Genomic DNA, 15667 nt, shown 5'->3' on the forward strand with positions numbered 1-15667 from the left:
AATTAAATTTTTTGGGTCATTATTAAATGGTCAAGTTGTTATTTACAGCTTTATTTAATTTTCAGGTAAATTGGATGGTTGTAGAGTTAAAGGGAAGTGCTGTAAAGGAAAGGCATTGGAAACAACTGATGAAAAAGTTGAGGGTTATGTGGGTGCTAAGTGACCTTTCTTTAGGACAAGTTAGTTAAGTTTTATTCTTTAAATTTGTTCTTTTAAAAATAAGGTAAAAATTTCAATTTTACATCATTTTGATATTGGTTTTGTTGTATATACATTTTTTTTATCTTGCCATTTCCTATCTTATATTACACTATCACTTGTGCACAGGTTAAACCAATTTTTATATTACTATAGGTCTGGGATGTTGATTTGATGAAAAATGAGATGATTATAAGAGATATACTCACAGTGGCACAAGGTGAAATGGCTTTGGAACAATATCTATCTCAAGTAAGTAATTAAACAAAAACATTATATTCAAATATTGTTTTTTGAGACTTTATAGATATTTTTTGTACAACCCTAAAATTTGTTTTTGTTTAATTTTCTGCAGGTTCGTGAACAATGGCAAACATATGAGCTTGAGTTGGTCAATTATCAGAACAAATGTCGCTTAATTCGAGGTTGGGATGATTTGTTCACAAAAGTTAAAGATCATATCAACTCAGTTGCTGCTATGAAGCTCAGTCCATATTATAAGGTAAATATTTTTTTCGTTAATTTTTTACACCCATTTTTTTTATTAATATACTTTTTTGCTTTCTAGTGTCTAAATAGTTTTTGCTTTGTAAAAAAATCCCTTTTAATTTTTAGGTATTCGAAGAGGAGGCTTCATCATGGGAGGAAAAATTAAACAGAATTTTGGCTTTGTTTGATGTTTGGATTGATGTGCAAAGACGGTAAATCTAAATTAAGATAAAATTTTAAAATAATGTAAAAAAAATGGCAAAAAAAACATTTATTATTTTATTGAGACAAATTATTCAAAAATATGATTTTAATGATTTCATTTTAATGTTCTGTAGTTGGGTATACTTGGAAGGCATATTTACAGGAAGTGCTGATATTCCTCATTTACTTCCAATTGAATCTCAAAGATTTGCTTCAATCTCCTCCGAGTTCCTACAACTCATGAAAAAGGTTCTTAAACATTTAGATTTTAAATTTGCAGTTATAGAAATGGCATGCTTATATTCAACCCCTGTGCTAAAGTATATATTAACTAATAAACAAACAAAAATGATTAAATCTTTAATTGTTTGGTATTTTAAATATTTTAGGTTGCAAGAAGTCCCCATGTATTAGATGTATTAAATATACCTGGTAACCAGAGATCACTTGAAAGATTAGCCGACTTGTTAGGAAAAGTTCAAAAAGCATTGGGAGAATATTTGGAAAGAGAGAGATCATCTTTTCCCAGGTAAAAAATAAGTTTTTATTTTTCTGTTCAATTTTTTTAGTAAATTTATGCACTTAACTTTAGACTGTTACAAATATTAATTTGTACTGGTTTAAAATAAGCTTTTATTGTGCAATTAATATGCATCAGCCTTAAGATGTTTAATTCAAAAAGTATTAGTTATGGATTTGGAACTTTAATCTTTTTATTATTCAATTAATTTACACATATAAAAGCATGGGATTGTATTATATTTTTATTATGCAAAGTTCATTACAGTATAAAAGGATTTTCTAATAATATACTTTAAATGTTGGAGGTTTGCTATTCAAAATAATGATGACATTGTTGTGCTATAAGGTAGTTATATAGGTATTTGATAAAGATAGTAAAGTGTTTGTACTATTAACAAAGTTACAAGTTTTTAAAATTTAAGGATGTATTAAATAAAATATAAACAATATATGAAAATTATAACAATTTTTTTCCAAGATTTTACTTTGTTGGAGATGAGGACTTACTTGAGATTATCGGAAACAGTAAAAGCATTCCGAAGTTGCAGAAACACTTCAAGAAGATGTTCGCAGGAATCACTGCACTTGCTCTGGAAAACGAGGACTCTTTAGTTGCTGGAATCTCCTCCAAAGAAGCAGAGGAGGTAAATTCACAATTTAATTTTTAGAAATGTAAAAGTTTGACATATGTTGTGTATTATTTATTAAAAATATTGTTCTATAATATAGATTTTGTAATTATAGTAAAATATACATGTAAAGTTTATATTTTTTTTAATTTGTTAGCTGCTATCTTTGTTTATTTTTATTGTTGATAAAAATAAGAAATTTTTGTTGGTAAAAAAACTTTTGTTGGTTACTTTTATAATATTTAAATTAAATACAATTTAAAAACTGTTCTATCTTAACAATAATTAAATATTTTTAGGTCAAATATATAACTCCAGTGTCCATTGCAAAGAACCCTAAGATAAACGAATGGTTAACTTTGGTTGAAACTGAAATGAAACAAACTTTAGCAAAACTGTTGGCTGCATCTGTCACAGATGTCAACTCGTTTAAGCAAGTTACTAATTTGAATTAAAAAAAAACAGTATTTGTATTTCTTCTTAGTATTAAAACCAAGTTAAAGCTAAGCCCAAATACATTTGTTTGGTTTACTTACACCCTACTTTAAATTATTGCAGTTCAATCTTATAATGTTTAGGATTTATATTATCTGGATTAAATTATTCTTTGGCTTGCCTTAACATTATGGCATTAAATACTTTAATTTCTGACTTTTTTAAAAAAATGTTAAGTAAGACCAATGCTGCTATAGTTTTTGTTAAAAGGTGTAGTTTTGATTACTTCATATAACCCAAACCTATTATAAATTCAACAGAGAGGAAGCATTAGATAGGAACAAGTACATGGAATGGATGGATAAATATCAGGCTCAAATTGTGATTTTATCAGCTCAGATTTCTTGGTCAGAAAGTGTAGACAAAGCTTTACAATCCAGAATGGATGGAAAAACTAAAGGGAATACTGCTATTGAAGGTATTTAATGTTTATAAGTTATTATTACATTTACTTTTGATAAAATTAGCTTAAAACAAAATATAAGTTTAAATGTTTAATATGGTTGTTTTTTGTAAACCAATAGGTACATAGAAAATTATGGTAGTTTAATACTCTAAAAAAAATATTTTTTTAATTTTTAGGAGTCTTGAAAGGAGTGGAGGACACTCTTAATGTTCTTGCGGATTCTGTTCTTCACGAGCAGCCAGCAGTTAGAAGAAAGAAGTTGGAGCATCTTATCACTGAACTAGTTCACCAGAGAGACACTACAAGAACTTTAATCAAGGTAAAAAATAAGTTGTAATTTTATTAAAAAAAAATTAATTTATTAAAATATTTAAGTTTCATATAATTCTATTTTCTATACTGTAGTTTATTATTAGTACTTAACTAATACAGTTTTTTTATCTTAAAGGACAATGTTATTAGCTCCAAGGACTTTACATGGCTTATGCAGATGAGATTTTATTACGATCCGCACCAAAAAGATGTTCTTCAACAGCTCTCAATACACATGGCTAATGCTAGATTCCAGTATGGATTTGAGTATTTGGGAGTGCAAGATAAGCTGGTACAAACACCACTTACTGACAGGTAAAATTTAGTCAGTTTTTTTTAATTTAAAAATAGTTGTAATTTCAATATTGTTAACCTTGTAGGTCATTTTAAATATTAGTTATTTTAGCGTAATAACAAGTTTATGCCATTTTAATGTGATTTTACTTTATTGTTTTAAGTTACATTTTTTATTTTTGCAACATACACAATTAGATCATTTTTTTTATTTTACTAGATGTTACTTGACCATGACTCAAGCTTTGGAGGCTAGGTTAGGGGGATCTCCTTTCGGTCCAGCAGGAACTGGAAAAACTGAGACAGTGAAAGCACTCGGAAATCAACTCGGAAGATTTGTCCTCGTTTTTAACTGTGACGAAACTTTCGATTTTCAGGTAAAAATATTTAAAAAAAATTCTTTAAATATGAAAATCATTTAAAATATTACATACAGTTGTTCAACATGTAAAAAGTGAAATGAAAAAAATACAGTTGCAAAAAAATGAAATATTTTTACAGGCAATGGGCAGAATTTTTGTTGGGTTATGCCAAGTTGGGGCATGGGGTTGCTTTGATGAATTCAACAGATTGGAAGAGAGAATGTTGTCTGCTGTCTCACAACAAATTCAACATATCCAGGAGGCATTAAGGACACATTCTGATCCAAGCAGAGATAAGAGTAAACCTGTGAAAGCAGAACTGCTAGGAAAATCGGTAAAATTAATTAAAATAAATTTTTACGAAAATTTAAAAAAAAAAGTAATTGTAAAGTCTTGTTTGTTTTTTCCTTAACTACAGTTATATATTCTACAGAATGAGGTTTTTTAAGTTCTAAATTATTTAATAAAACATATTTAATACTATAATTGTTTCTTGCAACATTTATTTTATTTATATAAAAATGTTGTGTTTTTTAGGTAAAAGTGAGTGCAGATATGGCCATCTTTATTACTATGAACCCAGGTTATGCTGGAAGATCCAACTTGCCTGATAACTTGAAGAAATTATTCAGAAGTTTGGCGATGACTAAACCTGACAGACAACTTATTGCTCAAGTCATGCTGTACTCTCAAGTAAGAATTTTGGAACTTTGTTTTCTTTAAGAAGAAAGATTTAAGAATAACTTTTTAATTTTTCAGCTTTGGAGCTATTTTTAATTACCTTTTTCCTTTTATTTTAAAATATTATTTTTAAACAGGGTTTTAGAATGGCTGAAATTCTTTCCAGAAAAGTTGTCCCATTTTTCAAGTTATGCGATGAACAACTTAGCAGTCAGTCCCATTATGATTTTGGTCTAAGAGCTCTTAAATATGTCCTCATATCTGCTGGTAATGTAAAGAGAGAGAGCATACAAGAGATAAAGAGAGAGAAAAGGGAAAAAGGCGAAAGTGTGGATGAGGCAACTATTGCTGAGAACCTTCCAGAACAAGAAATCTTGATTCAGGTTTGATAAAAAACTAAATTTACAGCTTAAATTAAGATTTTTAACACTTTTGCTCATTTTTTTAATTTTAAAATTCTTTTACACAGAGTATAATGGAAACTATGCTCCCCAAGTTGGTAGCAGAAGACATTCCACTCTTACACAGTCTACTAAGTGATGTATTCCCCAATATAGAGTACAAACAAGGTAAAATGTTGGCTCTCAGAGAAGAAATTAAGAAGGTTTGTGAGGAAATGTATCTGGTGTATGGAGAAAATGATGAGACAGGTTAGTGCTGTTATTTTTTTGTTAAAACTTTATCTTTTTTAATAATTTTAATCAATATTTGAATGTAAAGCAGGGAACGAAATAACGGGTCGCTATTCGCTAAACGCAAATCATTTTTTTAAATTGCGAATCGTTTTTTACAAATATATTAGAATTAGCAAATCAACCAAAAAAGTTCAAGCGATAATAATACTTTTGTGTATATTTGTGTATTGTTACGATCTATTTTTGCGAAAAATTATTAACGATTGTTTAACAAGACGTTAAATTTTAAAACGCCATGCAGCGCGTCAAGTGTTTTCAAAAAACGAAGATTATGACTTAGACGTAATTATTGCTCTAAAAATTCAACCTCATTATTAGCGAATCGTTTTTTAAACATTAATTCGTACCCTGTAAAGGCATCAAGAGGATATTTTTAATTTGTGTTGTCTATATTTTTATAACATTTTTGTAGTATGATATAAAATCTTATTAATGCGGATTATTGAACAAAATGAATTTAAAAAACAATAGTTGTTCAAATATTTTATGTATTTTTTAAATTCTAGGAAGCACTTGGGTAGAAAAAGTGATCCAATTATACCAAGTCTCTCTCATCAACCATGGTTTAATGATGGTTGGACCAAGTGGTTCAGGAAAATCAACTGCTTGGATAGTTTTGTTGAAAGCTTTGGAGAGATTAGAAGGTGTAGAGGGAGTTTCCTATGTGATTGACCCCAAAGCTATCAGCAAGGTAAAAAAAACTTTTTTTCTTAGCTTTGTGTTAAAATGCAATTAAATCTTTTAAAGTTTAAATGTTTTAAATTGTTGTGATAAATTCTTTAAGTTAATACTGCACAATGAAAAAAATTTTAATTTAGTTGAAGGCATAAAATAAGTTATATTTTAGTAAACTCCAAAAACAGACTGTATTTTTTGCGGTTATTGGAGACATTTATTACAAATTTTTTATTTTGTATATATATTTTATAGTTACTTTATTTTTTTTGTAGTTGTAGCAGATAGGTGAAATTTCATTTTTTTTCTCTTTTTATCAACTTCAAAAAACATATTTTTTTATTTTTAGGAACACTTATATGGTACCCTTGACCCCAACACTCGTGAATGGACAGATGGGTTATTCACCACTATACTGCGCCACATTATCGACAATGTAAGGGGTGAATTAGGGCGTCGTCATTGGGTCATTTTTGATGGTGACGTGGACCCCAATTGGGTGGAAAACTTAAACTCGGTTTTGGACGATACAAAATTGTTGACCCTACCTAATGGCGAACGGTTGGCTTTGCCTTCCTGTATTAGAATCATGTTTGAAGTTCAGGTAAAAAAAAGAATTTAAATTTTTTTTTTGTGTTACATTATTTGCAATAATGATTTTGATTTGTAAAAATTAAAAAAGTATCAATAAGAAAACTTGATTTTTAATTTCTCTTTATCGAATTTTTTTAACATGAAATATATTAGTCGATTGGCTGCTTTATGGTCGGCATTTTAGTTGTCATAATAAAGTTTCAGCTCTTTACTAGTATTTGTTTCTGATTATTTATCTGTGCACCACAAACAACAGTTTCATTTTTTTGTAAGCCTGTGAATTGGACATAACATTATGTGTTGTCAACTCCTCAGCAATTTTTACTTTGCCCAAATCCAGTTTTCTATTTTTTTGTACTGAATTTTTGTTTTAACTAATTCAGTTTTTAAACCTGTTACAAACTTTATAAATTTAATTTAATTTTTTTAGGATTTGAAATATGCAACTCTAGCTACAGTTTCTCGATGTGGAATGTTGTGGTTCTCTGAGGATGTGATCAACACCGACATGCTGTTCAATAACTACCTCCTAAAACTCCGGAACATATCTCTGGATGAGGGAGAAGAAGATGTGTCCGGAGTCAATAAGATGTTCCAAGTCGAGAAGAAACCAGAAGGTTTGTTGAAGAAAAAATTTAGTAAAAATGATGCAAAATTAATAAAAAATTTGTAAAAAATTTAAAAAATTTTGAAAAAATGGAAAAATATGTAAAAAAGTCAATTTTCTTTGATTAATTTTAGAAGGAAAGTTGTTGTCACCAGCAATGCAGGTTCAGCATGATTGTTGTGATATTCTTCAACCTTTTTTCTCATCTGATGGACTTATTGTTAATGCACTTGCTTATTCCGAAAAACAGGTATGCCTCAAAATATCATCAAAATACCTAAAATGTTACTAAAATAGAAAAGGTTTTTAGAATTTTTTTTTTACTTTAACTTTAATTTAACTAGAGTTATTTATCCTACATACTTGAGAATTTTGAAAATTTTTTTGATATTTTTATTAAAAAACTATTCTACAGGACCATATAATGGATTTTACAAAGTTAAGAGCATTGGGATCTTTATTTTCAATGATCAGTCAGGGTGTCAGAAATATTCAACAATATAACCAAACACATCTTGATTTTGCCATGCCAGTAAGTAAATTATGTTATCTATAATAAATCTAATTAAAATAAATTTTATATTTTGAATTACGAAATTTAGTAAATAATATTTTTTTTTTTAGTTGAATACAGCTGAAAAATACATTCAAAAGTACCTCTTGTACTCTATCTTGTGGTCATTTAGTGGAGACGGAAAGTTAAAAATGAGAGAAGAGTTGGGACAGTTCATTAAAAGATCAACGAACATTAATTTACCTGCTCAGCATAATCTAGAACTTATCGATTTTGAGGTAAAATATTAAAATTATTATTTTGTAATATTTGTGCTAAATTATATTTTTTTGTCTAGGTATCTATGTCGGGTGAATGGGTCCCCTGGGTGAACAAAGTCCCGCAAATTGAGGTTGAGACCCACAAGGTGGCAGCACCTGATGTTGTCGTGCCAACGCTTGACACAGTGCGCCATGAAGCATTACTTTACACATGGTTGGCTGAACACAAACCCATGGTACTTTGTGGTCCTCCTGGTTCAGGAAAAACAATGACATTGTTCTCGGCACTTCGCGCTCTGCCAGACATGGAGGTCGTGGGTTTGAATTTCTCGAGCGCGACCACACCCGAGCTTTTGTTAAAAACTTTTGATCATTACTGCGAATACAAGTAAGTTCTAAATTTACTTTGTTAAATATTTTTTTTAAAGTTTATATTCTTTTTTTTTTAAATTTATTTTGTAAAAAAAATATTTTTTTTTAGGTGGACGCCTCGTGGAACAGTTTTGGCTCCAATCCAACTCAACAAATGGTTGGTCCTCTTCTGCGACGAGATCAACCTCCCAGACATGGACACTTATGGTACTCAAAGAGTTATCTCGTATCTTCGTCAGATCGTGGAGCATGGAGGATTCTATAGAACATCCGATCGAGTGTGGATCAAGTTGGAGAGAGTTCAGTTTGTGGGAGCTTGCAATCCTCCGACTGATCCAGGAAGAAAACCTCTTTCTCACAGGTAAGAATAATTTTGTTACGTTTTGTGATAAAAAATTGTAATTTAATAAAAAAATCTAAATTATTAAAAAAACGAATATTAAAAAAAAAAACCTAATTGTTTTTTTAACCTGCAAAGCCAAGGGCAAATAATACTTTCACATTTATCTGGATCATTTTTTAGTTTTGACGGAAGTTTTTTGAAATTTTTATCATAAAATTATTTTTATTTTCCGTCAATTTTCTAATCTTAAAAATTGTTATTTTTTGCGTGTTTTGCTTGTTTATTCAACATTTTCTATTTTTTTAGGTTTTTGAGGCATGTTCCAGTGATATATGTCGACCATCCTGGCTCTGCATCTCTTAAACAAATTTATGGAACCTTCAACAGAGCAATGCTAAGAATGGTTCCTTCGTTAAGACCGTATGCTGACCCACTCACAAATGCAATGGTTGAATTCTACATGATGTCACAAGAAAGATTCACACAAGTAAGTGTTTGATTTAGTTTGTAAAATAAAATTTGATTTGTGAAATTATATATGGATAATTATATATCATACTTTGTATTTTTTTTTATGTTAATATATAAAATTAAAAAAAAAATGGTTAAAATTTTATTTTATTTAAGTTATATTAGAAATTTTTTTTTAAATATTTAAATAGAGTCATAAAAATTAAATAATATGCATTTTAGGCAGTGTAATATATTCTTTCGTTAAACTATTTTTTTAAAAATTATTTTTACAATTTTGTCTTGATTTTTAAATTTTTTTGTTTTTTTTATTAAGATTAATTTTTTTTTAGGACATGCAACCTCATTATATTTATTCTCCTCGTGAGATGTCAAGGTGGGTGAGAGGAATTTGTGAGGCTTTGAGACATCTTGAAACTCTCGCAGTAGAGGGTTTGGTTAGAATATGGGCTCACGAGGCTCTCAGACTTTTCCAGGTAAATTTTTATAATTTTCTGAAGGGTTGCTGCGGTCTTATTTAGGTGTTCAATAATTTATAATTGTTTTTGTTTTATTGTGGAATTAAATGGCATTTGTATTTTTTTTTGGATTTGTAATAAAATTAATTTTACTTAGTACTCGATTTAGTTTTTTCAAATATAATTACTTGTGTTGTTTTTATATAGGATCGATTAGTTTATGATGAAGAGAGAAGATGGACAGAAGAAAATATTGATTTGATTGCCACCAAACATTTTCCCAACATAACCAGAGAAAGAGCTTTGAAAAGGTGAAACTATAACATAAATCTATGTATCAAAACTAGAAAATATAATAAAAAATTTAGACTTTTTTAAGGGGTTAATATATTGTCCTATGTTTTTATATTTAATTGTTATTAATTTTTTTATGTTTATTGTTTAGACCTATTCTGTATAGCAACTGGTTGAGTAAAGATTATGTTCCAGTTGAACAGGAGGAATTGAGAGACTTTACTAAAGCTAGACTTAAGGTTTGGATAAATTAATTGTTGTTAAGTTTTGTCTCAAATTTTATAATATAACCTAACCAAATTTTTAATATCTCTTTTTATATCATTTTTAGCAAAATATTAAAAACTCTTTTTTTTATTAGGTCTTCTATGAGGAAGAGCTTGATGTTCCTCTTGTTCTCTTCAACGAGGTTCTCGACAATGTTTTAAGGATTGATCGAATCTTTCGACAACCTCAGGGACATCTTCTCCTCATCGGTGTGTCAGGATCCGGAAAGACAACACTCTCAAGATTTGTGGCTTGGATGAACGGACTTAAAGTTGTACAAATCAAGGTGAAATAAAAAATTAATTTTTTTAAAGTCTTTTTAAATTTTTTAAAAATCTTTCCTAAAATTTAAATATTCCTAAGGTCCATCGCAAGTATTCGGCCACAGAATTTGATGAAGATCTTCGTAGTGTGCTTCGTAGGTCCGGATGCAAGGGAGAGAGGATAGTGTTTATCATGGACGAGTCTAATGTTCTTGACTCTTCCTTTTTGGAGCGAATGAACACATTGTTAGCGAATGGGGAAGTCCCAGGGTTATTTGAGGGTGATGAGTATTCAGCATTGATGACGCAGTGTAAAGAAGGGGCTCAAAGGTGGGTGTAACAAATCATAAAGGGGCCCAGTTCAAAAAAAAATTAAAAGGGGCTAAGTTTTAAAAAAAAATTTAAAGGGGCCAATTTAAAAAAAAAAATAATAATAACCTTTTAAAAACAAAATATAATGTCATTTACAAATTTGTCAACAGAGAGGGTTTAATGCTTGACAGTCAAGAGGAGTTGTACAGATGGTTTACAGGTGAAGTAATGAGAAACTTGCATGTTGTATTCACAATGAATCCATCTGAGGAAGGATTAAAAGACAGAGCTGCAACATCACCAGCCTTGTTCAACAGGTTCAAGTGTTTTTTAAACTAAAAAAAAAAAAATTTTATTTTTGATTAATTTTTAATTTTTTTATCCAAAATTATTTATATTTAGATGTGTATTAAATTGGTTTGGAGATTGGTCAATAGAAGCATTGTTTCAAGTTGGAAGAGAATTCACGATGAAAATGGATTTGGAAAACTCGAATTATGTCGTACCTGAATATCTACCTGTGGTATATGACAAATTATCACCAACACCTACTCACAGGTTTGCTTAAAAATTATTTTTTTATAAAAAAATTTTGAGGGTATTTTTGTATAAACATTTTTTTGTTTATTTTTATTAAAAGACAAATTCTAAAAAAAAAGTTTTTAAATTTTTTTTCATAAATTGTAAAATTGTTGCTTTTCTTACAGAGAAGTTGTAGTAAATGCTTGTGTGTTTATCCACCAAACCTTGCACCAAGCAAACCAGAGATTGAGCAAACGTGGTTCACGCACCATCCTTATCTCACCGAGATCGTACTTGGATCTTATTAACCATTATGCCAAACTCATGCACGAAAAGAAGTCAGACCTAGAAGAACAACAGGTATAAATTTTTTTTATAAGGAACTAGTTTGGTAAACTTAAGTTTTTTATGATTCATGGACAAAAAGGTTGTAACATTTGACAATATCATTTATATTAAAGCACTAGCAGCATGTGGATTTGAATCCCACTGCTCGCATGCTTTAGCGTCCTCGAGTAAGGTGCTAATAATGGTGTGAACTTCTACTAAGTCGACACTTAATCAGTAATTTATATTTAGTGGGCAAATATATTCTATAATATCTCAAACTGCCAAAGGCAACCCGAGACTGGTTCAGAGTAACTAATGTTACTTTAGGTTTAGGTCATGAAGTTTACCTCTTCACACTAAGGATAAATAAATATAAAAAAACCTTAACATCTGGCAATTTTTTTGTTTTGCAATGAATATTTATTCATTTATTAGAACTTGTTGCCTATACTTGGTCTATTATGAAATTTTGTTATAAATAATATTTATCTCTGATTTTTGCTTTTTAGATTCACTTAAATGTTGGTTTGCGCAAAATCTCAGAAACCGTCGAACAAGTTGAAGAACTGAGAAGAGAATTATCGAGTAAAAATACTGAACTTCAATACAAGAACAACTTGGCCAACGAAAAACTTAAACAAGTTGTAAATGATCAACAGGAAGCTGAAAATAAGAAGAAAACATCCAGAAAAATCAGGTAATTGGATAAATTCAGGTAATTGGATAAAACTTTTTTGTAATTATCGACATAATCAAATGCCTGTTAAAAAAGATTGGAAAAAAATTAAAAGTTTTATATTAGTAAGTAAAGAAGTTTTAACATTTTGGATTGCTTTTAAAATATTTTTTTTATCTTTTATTGTTTATTTCTCCAGGACACAACTGGAAGAACTAAACCTCCACATCCAGGAGGAGACCACAAAGGTCATGGATGAGTTATCCAAGGTTGAACCAGCAGTTCAGGATGCAAAAGCAGCTGTGAGATCGATCAAAAAACAACATTTGGTCGAGATCAGGTCGATGGCCAACCCACCTTCAGGTTTGTCTTAATATGTTCTTTATTTTCATGAAATTTTTTACTAAAAAAGAGGTTATTGCTGGTATATATTATTATTTTGGCAATGCTTTGTAGTAATAAAGGCACTGGGCATAATGACACAGGTTGTGAATTTATTTTTTACAGATTTATTTTAAAGCACTTTTTAGTAAGGCAAATAATTTTCCGTAGGAAGCTTAAAATAAAAAAAAACAAGATTTTAAAACAATAGTTAAGTTTGGGATATAAAGTTAGCTTTTTTACCACGAACATCTTCAAAAAAAGACTCTACGAATTTTTATTATTTTTTCAGGTGTTAAGTTATGTCTCGAAGCAATTTGTTTATTACTTGGTGAACAAACTACTGATTGGAAATCGATCCGGCAAATTATTATTCGTGATAATTTTATTTCAACAATTCTTAACTTCCAGACTGACGATATATCTGATTACACAAGGAAGATAATGAATGACAGGTTTGTATATTAAAATGTTTAGACGTTGAAGATAGTATTATTAGGTTTGGATTAGTGTCCTTTAGAAGTTATATTTTTTAAATGTTAAGAAGTGTATATTTGTTACCATAAAATTTTTTTTTTTTTTTAATTAAAATAAACACTTTGATAACACTTAGTGTTTTATCCCATTCTGTATCTTCAGACACAGTTTTTTAAATAGTTTTTATTTTTATGGCTTAATTTTTTTTTAATTCAAATTTTACATTCAGATACATGTCCAACCCTTCATACAAATATGAGACCATTTATCGAGCCAGTATTGCATGTGGTCCTCTGGTCAAATGGTCGATTGCACAACTCCAATATGCAGACATGTTACAGAAAGTTGATCCACTCAGAATGGAGTTGGAAACCCTGCAAAATCGAGCGACTCAGAACCAACAAGAAGCCGAGGAGGTCGAATCACTTATCACCAACCTCGAACAATCGATTGCAAGGTGGGTTGTGATGTCATAATTAGTACTGGATTTTTTTAGAAAAAAAAAGTTTTAATATTGTACAATCATTATTTAAATTCAAGTAAATGTTTTTTATATTTTTATCTTTCAATTTTTTTTTTATCTTTTTTTTCATTTTTTTTATGTTTTCATCTTCAAGTATTTAAAATACTATATGTTGATGCTGATATTTTGTACAGGTTATTATGTATGTTGTAATTTTTTTGTTAACTTTAATTTAATTTAAATTAAAACTTGCCAATGCCATGAACCTTCATTTTTTGTAACAGATACACTGAGGAATATGCACTCTTGATTAGTGAAGCTCAAGCAATTAAACAAGAACTTATCAACGTGGAGGCAAAAGTAACTAGAAGTACGGGGTTGCTTAAAAGTTTGAGTCAAGAACAAGAAAGATGGGAACAAACAAGTGACTCGTTTAAAAGTCAGGTTAGCAAGATTTTATTTAAAAAACATATTTTGTAATTTACTGAAATACTAATACTTTATTACGAAAACTAACATTGTTTTTTCTTATTTTTTATTTTTAAATATTCAAAATTTTTGGTTAAAATTGTAAATTAAATTGGTCTTAAACTATTTCTTAAAATATTAAAGTTATTTAATTAGGATTGAATTTTAGATTATCCATGTTTAATATTCTTATACAAAAACTGATTAAAAATTATACCTTAGTTGTCTACTATGCCTGGTGACTGCCTTCTATCATCAGCATTCATATCATATGCTGGTTACTTTGATCAAGCCATGCGGCAGAACCTGTTCTTAGCCTGGACAACTCACCTGCAACAAGCTGGTATAGAGTTCAGGGCTGACCTAGCTAGAGTTGAATATCTCTCAACTGTTGATGAAAGGTTACAGTGGCAACAGAATGCTTTGCCTGTAGATGATTTATGTACTGAGAATGCTATTATGTTGAAGGTAAGATTTGGTTAAAAATAAAGATTTTTTAATGAAATTATAATCTAAATAAAAAATTAGGGCTTGCCCATTAAAAAAACGTTGCCTTCAAATATTTTGTGTAGGGTGCGCTATATAAATGGAAAAAATTAACATTATATAATGTAGGTAGCTAAATTTTTATATTTTGCAAACTAAAAATATTTTCAATTAGTGAAAAATATTTGCTAAAAACAATTTTTTTTTAAATATTTGTAGAGGTTCAATCGTTACCCATTAATTATCGATCCATCTGGACAAGCGACTGAGTTTATACTTCGTCAATATTCTGACAAGAAAATCACCCAGACATCATTTTTGGATGACGCTTTCCGCAAAAATCTGGAAAGTTCTTTGAGATTTGGAAACCCTTTGTTGGTGCAAGATGTTGAAAGTTACGATCCTATTCTCAATCCTGTATTAAATAGGTAATTTGGTTATTCAAATATGTAAAACACCGAAAAAGGGGCTTAAATTTATTTAGTTACGCAACCTATTTTTTGTGTCTATTTTCTTTATATATTGATACTATTTTTGATATATTCATTTGGCTTAGAATTTCTTTTAAGGATAATGTTAACCATAATACCCAATTTATTTGAAACTATTTTTATTTTGTTAATTATTTAATTTTTGTTTTATTTTTTTACAACAATTTTAAAAAAGTTTAAAAAATTTTCCTACATTAAAATTATTTCAGAGAATTGCGTCGAACAGGAGGTCGTGTTCTAATCACCATCGGTGACCAGGACATTGATCTTTCACCCGCATTCACCATTTTTCTAACAACTCGTGACCCTTCAGTGAACTTTCCCCCCGACCTTTGCTCTCGTGTGACCTTTATCAACTTCACAGTGACAAGAGGGTCATTGCAAGCTCAATGTTTGAATGAAGCACTGAGGGCTGAAAGACCTGATGTGGATACAAAGAGATCAGATTTGTTAAAGTTACAGGTACAAATCCCATTTTTTAATAAACTGAAAGCTAATTTATTGTGTAATCTAACTCATTTGTTGTAATCATGCCAAAACTATTGCTTGTTGTAATCATGCCAAAACTAGTATTTGCTTATGGTGATTTACCTAATGCAAATACTGTTTTTTATTTCAAAGGCTTGTAAATTGGACTTGCATACATATAGCGGAAA

General features: G+C 29.5%; 1 protein-coding gene across 3 annotated transcripts in view; it reads left to right on the forward strand.

The window, feature by feature from the left end:
• Positions 1–15667, forward strand: part of LOC145753023 (cytoplasmic dynein 1 heavy chain 1-like) — a 31873-nt gene that overhangs the window by 9777 nt on the left and 6429 nt on the right. For all 3 annotated transcript variants that reach the window (XM_082569404.1, XM_082569405.1, XM_082569406.1), the window contains exons 31-71: positions 66–179; positions 355–450; positions 554–700; positions 814–899; positions 1026–1140; positions 1281–1420; positions 1892–2057; positions 2342–2479; positions 2802–2955; positions 3120–3262; positions 3392–3570; positions 3770–3926; positions 4051–4245; positions 4449–4604; positions 4730–4975; positions 5062–5242; positions 5794–5978; positions 6312–6566; positions 6987–7173; positions 7298–7413; positions 7579–7695; positions 7788–7955; positions 8015–8325; positions 8419–8670; positions 8959–9139; positions 9456–9599; positions 9789–9892; positions 10027–10114; positions 10237–10428; positions 10506–10735; positions 10888–11034; positions 11120–11275; positions 11425–11599; positions 12079–12266; positions 12445–12608; positions 12919–13081; positions 13333–13560; positions 13851–14010; positions 14257–14502; positions 14740–14948; positions 15221–15473. In XM_082569404.1, coding sequence (XP_082425530.1) covers positions 66–179; positions 355–450; positions 554–700; positions 814–899; positions 1026–1140; positions 1281–1420; positions 1892–2057; positions 2342–2479; positions 2802–2955; positions 3120–3262; positions 3392–3570; positions 3770–3926; positions 4051–4245; positions 4449–4604; positions 4730–4975; positions 5062–5242; positions 5794–5978; positions 6312–6566; positions 6987–7173; positions 7298–7413; positions 7579–7695; positions 7788–7955; positions 8015–8325; positions 8419–8670; positions 8959–9139; positions 9456–9599; positions 9789–9892; positions 10027–10114; positions 10237–10428; positions 10506–10735; positions 10888–11034; positions 11120–11275; positions 11425–11599; positions 12079–12266; positions 12445–12608; positions 12919–13081; positions 13333–13560; positions 13851–14010; positions 14257–14502; positions 14740–14948; positions 15221–15473 — 7032 coding nt within the window. The remainder of the gene's footprint in view (positions 1–65; positions 180–354; positions 451–553; positions 701–813; positions 900–1025; positions 1141–1280; positions 1421–1891; positions 2058–2341; positions 2480–2801; positions 2956–3119; positions 3263–3391; positions 3571–3769; positions 3927–4050; positions 4246–4448; positions 4605–4729; positions 4976–5061; positions 5243–5793; positions 5979–6311; positions 6567–6986; positions 7174–7297; positions 7414–7578; positions 7696–7787; positions 7956–8014; positions 8326–8418; positions 8671–8958; positions 9140–9455; positions 9600–9788; positions 9893–10026; positions 10115–10236; positions 10429–10505; positions 10736–10887; positions 11035–11119; positions 11276–11424; positions 11600–12078; positions 12267–12444; positions 12609–12918; positions 13082–13332; positions 13561–13850; positions 14011–14256; positions 14503–14739; positions 14949–15220; positions 15474–15667) is intronic.

Source organism: Corella eumyota, chromosome 5 (assembly GCF_963082875.1).
Source record: "Corella eumyota chromosome 5, kaCorEumy4.1, whole genome shotgun sequence".
In the NCBI taxonomy this organism is placed as follows: Eukaryota; Metazoa; Chordata; class Ascidiacea; order Phlebobranchia; family Corellidae; genus Corella; species Corella eumyota.